This window comes from Saccoglossus kowalevskii, chromosome 21, assembly GCF_978046115.1.
Source record: "Saccoglossus kowalevskii chromosome 21, keSacKowa6.1, whole genome shotgun sequence".
Classification (NCBI taxonomy): Eukaryota; Metazoa; Hemichordata; class Enteropneusta; family Harrimaniidae; genus Saccoglossus; species Saccoglossus kowalevskii.
Window position 1 is genome coordinate 20,294,068 of NC_140661.1, and position 12,741 is coordinate 20,306,808.

Here is a 12,741-nt window from a genome sequence, read left to right on the forward strand (position 1 = left end):
AAATATTGAACATACACACAGTGACACAACACTGCTGCTAATAATACTACTAACATTATTTCAATTTTTTTTATAGAAAATCCATCTCAGGGTGACATAGAGAAGGTAAGTAAAGTAAATATTCATCTATCAATAATTCAGTGTTTACCCCAACCCTTCACTGGATAATTCATTGCCATATCCTTCCACAACCATTTCACTGCCATTGTTTCCTTCCACAACCCTTTCACTACCATTGTATCTTTCCATAGCCTTTTCACATTTTGTCAGCAATGTCTCACATTTTGATATATTGCTGATGGAATTGTTATATTAATAGACTTGAAACAATTTTTGTGACTGGTCAACATTTTATCAACATGTCATTATTGTCTCACAACACTTAACAAAAAAATAATTATGGAAATATTATATAATAGGGATGAAGCAAGTTTTGTTACTGAGCAACAATGGATTTGTCAACATGTCATTATTGTCTCACAATACATGAAGGGATATTGCTTATGGATTTGTTATATTAATGATCTGATCAGCATTTTGTCAACATGTGGTTATTGACACACAACATTTCACAAACTAATGGTGGAATTGTTATATTAATAGAGATAAAACATTGTTTGTGACTGGTCAACATTCTGTCAACATGTTTCATTATCTCACAATACCTGACAATATTTCATGTATTAATTGCCAGTGGTTGTTTATCTCAGCCCTACACTGGCCAATTCATTGCCAAGGTTTCCTTTCACAACCCATTCACTGCCATTGTATCCTTCCACAACTTTTTCACTGCCATCTTGGCCAACATTTTGTCAACATGGTCATTGTCTCACAACACCTGACAACAAACTGATGCTGGAATTGTCATACTAATATAGATGAAACATTTTTTTGTAACTGATCAACATTTGTCAATGTCTCAGGTTTATCCACTAACATTAGCATTGTCAACATAGTTTACTGACACATAACACATAACAACATAATATTTCTGTTTATTAATTTTCAAATAAATTCCAATAGTCATGGTGTAACAATTAGAATTACATATCATTGAACTTACCGGTATTAAATATAAGTTCAACAAAAATTGATCAGGAAAAAAATTTAGCTCACCTAGCTGTTTTTAAAATGTTAATTTCTGATATTGATAAATAGTGAAGAAAAGTTCTCTTTAACGCAACAAGTTCACACAGCAGGTTAATCAGAAATATTTTATTTTTGTTGGGTTGAGATGAAAGTCTTAGAAGATTAAAGCGGTCTGGTATATGTATTTGTAAAGCCAACCTAGTAATATTGCATGCAGCCACAATAGAATTGATCAATCTAATGTTTTTCAGGAGAAGAACTGGTGCACATTTACAAAACTCATTGATATCTGCTGTTGATATTTAATTTCATTCTAATTACGTAATGTAGTCCTGTGATTAGCAAATTTCAAAGTTTGATTCAAATTTCATTTTAAAAAACTGAAGTATATTTTGAGATGATCTTTTGATAAAAGTAATTTTTTGTTGTGTTTACACATTGATCAGCTGATAAGGGTTAGAGTCAAACAGAATCTAATCATATTTATTTACTGGTAATGCAGATACCAGAAATTATTGTATTTTTAAACTCATAATTATAGTTATGTATAATAACAATGATAATTATGCTTTATTTAGTAAAAACATATGATTTGATCAGTGTACATTAAAAATTCATACACTGTCACTTGAATCAAAGTTAACAAGTTTGTCAATGCTTGGGTGTAAGGTGTAAGCCGTAGTGTGTTCCAATCTTTCCTATCTTCCTTCATCCGAAATAAATAAGGTTACCATATATGACAACCTGATGGTTCAAAAATACTTTTGTTCTAAAACATGATGTTTACCAGAAATTAAAACAAAATATTTCCTCCTTTCCCAAATACTAATAGATCTTTAAATTCCCGATATAACTGTTCTAATAACCTAAAATTACTAACAAACAGAAAGAAAAAATATTTTTTCCTGGAATATTACAATTCCCCCAAATCTGTGTTTATGAAGTTCAAATCGCAAAGTAAAGCTACAAATGAAAAACAAAATAATAATGGAAAATGAAATTACGCCACCAGAGGGCGCTGTTTGCCACATTAAGTTCTCATGCAAGACAAATTTCAGTTTATGTGGCGTTTATTGCAGCCAATATTATGGGACATCACTCCCATTAATGGTAACAATGGCTATAATGACAGGAGCTCGGAGGAAAGGAGCCCCGATATGGAAGCTGATCATTCTCAGGCAAGTGCAGCCCTGTATAACATGAAGATTTGTTTCTAGTTTTATTTGTGTTACATGTGTGATGCGGCTGCATAATTGCTTATTTACCAAATTATTTTTGAGTTAGTTAGGGGGACATGCCAACTACCATCTTCTTTCAAGCCCCTTAGTTAAAAAGAAATATTCCCTGTATTACTAAAGTAAGACCAAATTAAAAATAAATGAAATTTTAATATTTTTGGTTTTGTTAATAGATTACAAAAAAACCTCCTCAATGTTAAATGCATAAATTTTTAAAACCGAAACTAGTCTTTGCTTTTTAATAATAATAAACTTTTATAACTTTTAAAGCGGGAGGGTCGTCACCTGCGCACGCACGGGAATTGAGTCCCAAGCGATGATAACAACACACGTAAGAACGCTAAGGCTCATGGGTAGACGCTTGTTTGTAAACAATGACATGCTATGGCCATCTGACGCATGCGCAGGTGACGACTCCCCCGCTTTAATGTTAGCCAATATACAAATTGTGAACTGGAATGACCTTTGCCATATGACCCGTACCACCCGGTAGTCATACTGCATGATCATTATAACACATGTGGCTGTGGTTAGTTCTTAACTTGCATGCTAGACTTCCATTTTGTTGTGACTTATCTTTGCTTTCTATGCATGCAGTTTTATATTACAGGCTTTTATTCACGACTGTGGATTTGTGTTTCTCATCAACTGGCTTGTCTAAAAAAATTAAATATGCATATTTAATACCATCAATTTACTATACACAGAGTACTGTATGTGGCTGTGACCCTAATATAGTACCTTTTATGCTACAGTATATTGGCTTATTTATCTATAGTATGTCAGTTCACACCACAATATTACATATTACCCTAGTGTGGCAGTTACACCTCGATCAATCTGATTAAAATCTGATGTAGTGTACGGGCTTTAATTATTTTGGCTATAAACTTGTTTTAATTTTATTTTTTTTTACTTTTGTTATTAATGCCCTTTTATTTTATTATTTTACTTTGATTTTGATTTTTTTTTAATTCCGCCCTACCTACATCTGATCCGACGCCTATGTAAGTCCCGTTCAAATCTCGCGTAAGTAACAGCCAATCACAGTCCCCCTTTTATACAGGCTGTCGGTTGCTTACTTTTCAGTGTATACGGGCAATCTTTCTGTACATTTATATTTTGCCCACTTGAATAAACCATTAATAGAAAATTGCTAGTATATTTTTATTTGAGAAAGAAATTCCACAGCATTTTACAATTTTTGTCATTTCATTGAATATTTTTGTCACTTCCAACAAATGTGTACACTTCCAGATACATCTTCGCCAGCCAAGGTTCGTTCATTCAGTCATCGCTTCAATTTTACATCACTGAGCATAATTATCTAGAATGGAAGCAAAAAAAAAGTAAATCGTAATGATTAGAACACTGTAAACAGCTATAGTAAACAATGCAAACTGATTTTAAATTGTATAGCGGTCACCGGCCCACGGCATCGACGCAGAAAATTGGAGCAAAACAATATTTTCTGATCAATTGCGATGTGTTCCAAATAAAAAATATTTTATTCCAGTCCAATTCAGCTCAATTACTTTAATAAAGTGTTATTGTATAATGTACAAAATGTTGATACAATTTGATGAATATTTACAGCTAAGGCTTCAATACCGTAGACGATTTTGGCCCGATTGTCAACAAAAAAATCACCCGTCTCCAGGGCAGGCGACTGGAAAAAGACACTGGTGTTCGGTCGAACCGGTGGAAACAAAATCGTCACTCCCAGAATAACTATGCAAAATAACGATCTAAAGTTGAACCATTCGAGCCACAATATTAACATAAAAATGACTTTCGTTGCATTTGACAATGATAAACTTACCGAAAAGCCGTGTTTTTCTCGGTCGGTATAATCCGCCATTTTATTTGTGTGTTTGCCACCAGGCTCTGCCCGGTGACGTCATCATGTGCGCTATAGAAGGAGGTTTGTGATTCGTTGACTAAAATCGTCGATAGTGGGTCTCGTTGAAATCTCGTTACATAGGCATCGGTTCAGATGTAGGTAGGGCGGAATTAAAAAAAATCACAAAATCAAAATCAAAGTAAAATAATAAAATAAAAGGGCATTAATAACAAAAGTAATAAAAAATAAAATTAAAATAAGTTTATAGCCAAAATAATTAAAGCCCGTACACTACATCAGATTTTAATCAGATTGCACCTCGATATGACACTACACTATGGCAGCTTACCCAACAGTAGGGCAGTTTACACCACAATATTACATATTACCCTAGTGTGGCAGTTACACCTCAATATGGCATAATACACTACAGTGTGGCAGCTTACACAACAGTAGAGCAGTTTACACCACAATATGACATATTACCCTAGTGTGGCAGTTACATCTCAGTATGACATAATACACTACAGTGTGGCAGCTTACCCAACAGTAGGGCAGTTTACACCACAATATTACATATTACCCTAGTGTGGCAGTTACACCTCAATATGGCATAATACACTACAGTGTGGCAGCTTACACAACAGTAGGGCAGTTCACACCACAATATGACATATTACCCTAGTGTGGCAGTTACACCTCAATATGACTTAATACACTACACTATGGCAGCTTACCCAACAGTAGGGCAGTTTACACCACAATATGACATATTACCCTAGTGTGGCAGTTACACCTCAATATGACATAATACACTACAGTGTGGCAGCTTACACAACAGTAGGGCAGTTTACACCACAATATGACATATTACACTAGTGTGGCAGTTACATCTCAATATGACATAATACACTACACTATGGCAGCTTACACAACAGTGTGGCAATTACACCTCAATATGACATAATACACTACAGTGTGGCAGCTTACACAACAGTAGGGCAGTTTACACCACAATATGACATATTACCCTAGTGTGGCAGTTACACCTCAGTATGACATAATACACTACACTATGGCAGCTTACCCAACAGTAGGACAGTTTACACCACAATATGACATATTACCCTAGTGTGGCAGTTACATCTCAATATGACATAATACACTACAGTGTGGCAGATTACACAACAGTGTGGCAGTTACACCTCAATATGACATAATACACTACAGTGTGGCAGCTTACACAACAGTAGGGCAGTTTACACCACAATATGACATATTACCCTAGTGTGGCAGTTATACCTCAATGTGACATAATACACTACAGTGTGGCAGCTTACACAACAGTGTGGCAGTTATACCTCAATATGACATAATACACTACAGTGTGGCAGCTTACACAACAGTAGGGCAGTTTACACCACAATACAACATGTTACCCTAGTGTGGCAGTTACACCTCAATATGGCATAATACACTACAGTGTGGCAGCTTACACAACAGTGTGGCAATTACACCTCAATATGACATAATACACTACAGTGTGGCAGCTTACACAACAGTAGGGCAGTTTACACCACAATATGACATATTTCCCTAGTGTGGCAGTTACATCTCAATATGACATAATACACTACAGTGTGGCAGCTTACACAACAGTAGGGCAGTTTACACCACAATATGACATACATGTATTACCCTAGTGTGGCAGTTACACCTCAATATGACATAATACTCTACAGTGTGGCAGCTTACACAACAGTAGGGCAGTTAACACTACAATGTATGGGGCTTACATTGCAGTATGGCAATTATTCATGCATATGTAAATTATTTAATTTGCATTACATCACAACAATACTCATTCAGTACAGAATTGGTGATTTTAAGTTCACATATTTATGAAGCACTAAGCATAAACAGATTGTTGATTAGATTATTTTCTGGGTTTGAAAATTGCAGAAAAAGAAATTCTACAAATCTCATCTTTTTTTGGTCAAAGTTATGAGTGATTGTGCTCAGGATTTACAATATATATTCACACACGCTATATAGATCGTTTTATTTCAGACATTGTAAGATTTTGGTAACCATTCAGAAATACAATACTAACTTTTGTTAGCTCTTCAATCTGTGTTAGTTTGTAGTGTTGTTGTATGCTCAGTTATTATGACTCTCCAAATATGCAAATTTTCCCAAGAGAGGTTGGTCTTATATCTGCTACCAAATACCATTGATTGCCAATTATAATCTCCAAATCTAGACTACAAAGAAAGAGAGCATGACCTGCAGAATGTTGTCTGGTTATAAACACAACATATATATATTAATTTCAGATTTGATCTAAACATATAGAGAGAGCCACCTAGTGGCTATGAAGAGAATTGAATTTGCAAAGCATGAATCTTGTTTAAGCTTTACTAGAATTTCAAATTTAATACGTTTTAAATATTTGTTTCTTCAGGAAAATAAGTACAATCCATGGGGTAAAGGTTTTGGTGCACCGGAGAGGGATTCAAATGGGAATGTCAGAAGGTACAAGTGGGGAGACAGCCTTGGAGTTAGAGAAATAGTTGACAGAGATACAGTGGTAAGTTACAACCTTAAGAAAATTACTCGATAGCATACTTTTTTTTTATTATTATTTTTTTCGCCTTGATTTCAGCCTGCATCCATTTGTTTTATAAAATCCTGCAGCTTCCTCCGGATTTTAAACGGGTTATCCATATTGTATTGTAGAATGCATTTTTTTCAATAGTTTTTCCCTGGAGAGTGAAATCAGTGATAATTAAACTAGTAATATTATCTTGTAACATTTTCTATAATTTAAATGTTAACATTAAATAAAACTTAAGTGTTTGACTATTGGGAGAAAAATAAATAAGTAGTAAATAAAACTTGTGTTTCAGCGATTATTTGTGTCCAATTGTTGGTGACACTTAGTTTTCTTTTATGTATAAGCAATTTCTACATACAATTGTACTCAATATTCAAGTAGTGAGTCAAGATGAATAAATCACACTGGTGTGTCGTTAAAGCACGGTTGTCGTCGTGCAGCGCGTGTTTGAAGTTCATTTAAAATAATCAATGTATTTTACATGCGTTGTATACGTCACTATAAGTTCCATATCGAACAGGATGCGACAGGACAACTGTCGCCCTTTAAACTTGAAAGATATAAACAAAAACAAACGTATACAATGATTTATAAGATTAAGATTTACCACTGGTATGAAAAAGATCACATGCATTCCAAGATGATCACATCGCATACGTTTCTAGAAATACCAATTCTGTTAAAGAAACAGTAGATTTATCGTCTCAGGCTGTTTTTCCTATACATTCCCAAAGTATGAGTTACGTGGATATTGCTGTTTTGAGTGCAACGACAATCTATTTCATTTCTGTAAAAATGATCAAACATTTCCAAGCGTTCACTGCAATTCTGTCATATCAGCAGTTAAATATGTTTGATTGATGTGTGTATGAACTCATGTTCGATATTAGACTATAGATGTCGTCTATAATCGTAAGACTCTAGATCTAAAAATCAAGAAATAATACAATAATGAATAGTGAGTGTTGTAGGCTTGCCTTAGGTATGGTTCAGTCTGTGTATGCGAGTTTCCATGTTAATTTACTGATGTCAGCCAATCAGTGATGATTCTGTGCCGACTACGTAGGTGTATATCGATTCACTAGGTCAGTGTTGAGTGTGCTAGCTGGATTCCAGGCGAGTTAAATATGATAAATATCATAATTGTATATTATTAAACATCTGTCATCGCAGCACCATAAGTTACAGCATGCCATAATTTTACATCCTACCATATTAGGAAATGCGAATTCTAAATATGAAATGATTACACACATAAGCATCCTCTAATAATAAACAAACATGGCTGCCACCAGGGTTTTACAAGACCCCACACAAAGAAGTTCGCTGAATCTGTTCTAATGATGGCTGCACGTTGGTCATTACTCCAGCTATACTGTCTTTGTGCATATTTTGTGTTATCTTTGTAATAACCTCAAATAACATTTATATCATAGTGTTACATACTATTTATTATTTATGAACTAAATTCTGGGTAATAATTTTAAAATGTGTTCTTTGTTTAGGGTGTTTCATTAGAAACAAAGCCTTATGGAGGTGGTGGTCAGCACATTGATGAAAAAGGTGAAAAGATCACCAGGATGAAAATAACAATGGAACAAGCTAAAACTGGAGGTAAGTTATTACAATCATTCAAATATTAAATTGTAGTGATTGTCGATTTTCTACCAATATTCAATAATCTTGTACTTAATCCGAAGCATAGAAATTAGGTGTAGAATCAGGGTTAGAATAAATTGAGTATTTTTAGTCCGAAATCAGACTTTACGCACAGACCATGTATGGTGATTTACATATGCACATCAATTTTTTATGCTATTTGATAAAGTATAGCTGACTGGTGGCCATTTTTGTTCTACAAAATTGCTGAATTCTGAATTCAGGTTTGGGACCACTTCCTGAGAAATGAGCAGGCTGATTTTATTCAAACTTTTTATCATAATTATTTTTTCAAGATTCAAACAAAAATGGGTGACTGGCAGCCAATTTCTTTTTATTGTCCATAACAATTCCTTACTAATGTATTGCCTGGTTCAGTTGAAAGTTTGCATACAAGTTCTTTACTCATAGGTAATACCGTTGGTTGTTTTATTGACGGCCATTTTTATAAACATGTCCAGAACCATTTCTCAAAGATTAACAGGATAATTTCATTCAAACTTTGTAGCATGATCATGCATATTGAATTACAGGTGCATGTCGAATTATATTCAAACAAAAATGGCCTCCTGCTGGCCATTTTGTTTTTATTCATGTCTGTGCTGATTTCTCACTAATATATTGCCTGATTCAGTTGAAAGTTTGCATACAAGTACTATACTCTTAGGTCATACCATTTGTTGTTTTATTTTGTGATTCGATCAAATTTGTCGTATTGACGACCATTTTGTCTTAAGTTTTGAAATCACAGTTTATTTGGTACAACAATTCTACGTACCTGATTTTGATTGTACATTACATTTATTGGTGATCACATCGCAGCACTATTTAGCCAAATGTACATTCACACTTCTGGATCGATGCTAGTGTTGGAATTTAGCATTAAATGAAGAACGAGGACTGCATGTGTATTGCCCATACTTGTCTAAGAGCAATAAATATGTAATACGTTAATTAACTTTCTTCGTAAATACCTGTATACATGTACCGTATTTGTTCTATTAGTAGCACATGCACTATGGTGTGTCTATGGTCAAATCAAGGCATATTTTTGTAATCTAGCATACAATAAATAGAATTTGTGGCTTATGTATACTAATAGAGCAAACATGATGGTATATCTGAATGTTTTGTGTCTCTAACCACTGTAATATTTGTTTACTTAATTTCTGTTTGTGATGTTATCAGGGGGTCTTCCCACCACTGAGGGCGGTGTCTGTTTTCCCATAATTCACCATCTCTCACATTTATAACACTAGCACTTGTGCACTTGCATTGTGGGATTGCTGCATGTCACAATTATTAATGCACACATGTTTCCATTGCATGGTGGTTGGGTTCAAAGGAAATGTGCGTGGTTTGATAAGAGCTGCAGGTACAGTATGCATCAATCATTGTAACTATGGTGATAGTGCTTTCTTTAATATTTCACTAGATTCTATAGTTTGTTCCTTAATTAATAAGTGTGTGTTTTTTTTTCTCAAAACTCTGACTAACCATTACATATCTTGTAGAATTTAATTTAACTTTCTTGTGTGACACTAATATTTTTGGTCCAACTCGAATGGTTGTCGAATCTGTTGAATCATGGTGGAATAAACCATTATTAGTAAGATCATGGTAGAATGGTCACTATCAGTCAGATCATGGTGGAATAAACCATTATTAGTCAGATCATGGTGGAATGGACTACAATCAGTCACATCATGGTGCGATAGACCATTATCAGTCAGATCATGGTGGGAAAGTTTATTATCAGTCAGAACACTGTGGAATGGACAACTATTAGTCAAATCATAGTTTGTTGGTCCTGACAATCATCAGTCAGATCATTGTGGAATGGACCCCTATCAGTTAGATCATGGTACAATATACCATTATCAGTCAGATCATAGTTTGTTAGCCCTAACCATCATTAATCACATCATGGTGGGATAGACCATTATCAGTCAGATCATGGTGGAATGGCCACTATCAGTTAGATCATGGTGGAATGGACCACTGTCAGTCACATCATAGTTTGTTGGTTCTGACAATCATCAGTCAGATCATTGTGGAATGGACCCCTATCAGTTAGATCATGGTACAATATACCATTATCAGTCAAATCATAAATTGTTGGCTCTGATCATCATCAGTCAGATCGAGGTGGATATACCGTTATCAGTTAGATCATGGTGGAATGAACCATTATCAGTCAAATAATATTGGGATGGACCACTATCAGTTAGATCATGGTGGAATGGACCATTATCAGTCAGATCATGGTGGAATGGACCACAATCAGTCAGATCTTGGTGGAATGAACCATTATCAGTCAGATCATGGTGGAATGGACTACAATCAGTCAGATCTTTGTGGAATGAACCATTATCAGTCAGATCATGGTGGAATGAACCATTACCAGTCAAATCATGGTGGAATGGACCACTATCAGTCAAATCATGGTGGAATGGCCCTGATCATCAGTCAGATAAAGGTGGATAGACTGCTATCAGTTAGATCATGGTGGGATGGACCATTATCAGTCAGATCATTGTGGAATAGCCACTATCAGTCAAATCACGGTGAAATGGACTACTATCAGTTAGATCATGGTAGCATGGCCACTATCAGTCAAATCATGGTGGAATGGACTACTATCAGTCACATCATGGCGGAATAAACCATTATCAGACAGATTATGGTGGAATGAACCATTATCACTCAGATCATCGTGGAATGGACCACTATCAGTTAGATCGGGTGGAATGAACCATTATCAGTCAAATCATGGTGGAAAGGACCGTTTTCAGTCAGATTATTGTGGAATAGACCACTATCAGTCAAATCATAGTGTGTTGGCCCTGACCACTATCAGTCAGATCATGATCGATAGACCACTATCAGTTAGATCATGGTGGGATAGACCATTATCAGTCAGATCATGGTGGAAAGGACCATTTTCAGTCAGATCATTGTGGAATAGACCACTATCAGTCAAATCATAGTGTGTTGGCCCTGACCACTATCAGTCAGATCATGATCGATAGACCACTATCAGTTAGATCATGGTGGGATAGACCATTATCAGTCAGATCATGGTGGAAAGGACCATTTTCAGTCAGATCATTGTGGAATAGACCACTATCAGTCAAATCATAGTGTGTTGGCCCTGACCACTATCAGTCAGATCATGATGGATAGACCACTATCAGTTAGATCATGGTGGGATAGACCATTATCAGTCAGATCATTGTGGAATACCCACTATCAGTCAAATCATGGTGAAGTGGACTACTATCAGTTAGATCATGGTAGAATGGACCACTATCAGTCAAATCATGGTGGAATGGCCCTGATCATCAGTCAGATAAAGGTGGATAGACTGCTATCAGTTAGATCATGGTGGGATGGACCATTATCAGTCAGATCATTGTGGAATAGCCACTATCAGTCAAATCACGGTGAAATGGACTACTATCAGTTAGATCATGGTAGCATGGCCACTATCAGTCAAATCATGGTGGAATGGACTACTATCAGTCACATCATGGTGGAATGAACCATTATCAGTAAGATCATGGCGGAATAAACCATTATCAGACAGATTATGGTGGAATGAACCATTATCACTCAGATCATCGTGGAATGGACCACTATCAGTTAGATCGGGTGGAATGAACCATTATCAGTCAAATCATGGTGGAAAGGACCGTTTTCAGTCAGATTATTGTGGAATAGACCACTATCAGTCAAATCATAGTGTGTTGGCCCTGACCACTATCAGTCAGATCATGATCGATAGACCACTATCAGTTAGATCATGGTGGGATAGACCATTATCAGTCAGATCATGGTGGAAAGGACCATTTTCAGTCAGATCATTGTGGAATAGACCACTATCAGTCAAATCATAGTGTGTTGGCCCTGACCACTATCAGTCAGATCATGATCGATAGACCACTATCAGTTAGATCATGGTGGGATAGACCATTATCAGTCAGATCATGGTGGAAAGGACCGTTTTCAGTCAGATCATTGTGGAATAGACCACTATCAGTCAAATCATAGTGTGTTGGCCCTGACCACTATCAGTCAGATCATGATCGATAGACCACTATCAGTTAGATCATGGTGGAATGAACCATTATCAGTCAAATCATGGTGGAAAGGACCGTTTTCAGTCAGATCATTGTGGAATAGACCACTATCAGTCAAATCATAGTGTGTTGGCCCTGACCACTATCAGTCAGATCATGATGGATAGACCACTATCAGTTAGATCATGGTGGGATAGACCATTATCAGTCAGA

The 12,741-nt window shown here is 35.8% G+C and overlaps 1 protein-coding gene and 1 long non-coding RNA gene across 2 annotated transcripts in view; one reads left to right on the forward strand and one right to left on the reverse strand.

The window, feature by feature from the left end:
- The window catches only part of LOC102807711 (uncharacterized), a 54,078-nt gene that overhangs the window by 33,039 nt on the left and 8,298 nt on the right, over positions 1 to 12,741 (forward strand). Inside the window, exons 12-16 of the mRNA XM_085495065.1 lie at positions 77 to 105; positions 2,169 to 2,267; positions 6,635 to 6,760; positions 8,293 to 8,401; positions 9,792 to 9,821. Coding sequence (XP_085351191.1) covers positions 77 to 105; positions 2,169 to 2,267; positions 6,635 to 6,760; positions 8,293 to 8,401; positions 9,792 to 9,821 — 393 coding nt within the window. The remainder of the gene's footprint in view (positions 1 to 76; positions 106 to 2,168; positions 2,268 to 6,634; positions 6,761 to 8,292; positions 8,402 to 9,791; positions 9,822 to 12,741) is intronic.
- On the reverse strand, positions 3,521 to 4,444 carry LOC144345455 (uncharacterized). The gene is made up of 2 exons (XR_013419375.2): positions 4,150 to 4,444; positions 3,521 to 3,654 (listed from the first exon to the last, which is right to left on the reverse strand). It is a non-coding gene; the product is annotated as an uncharacterized LOC144345455 (long non-coding RNA).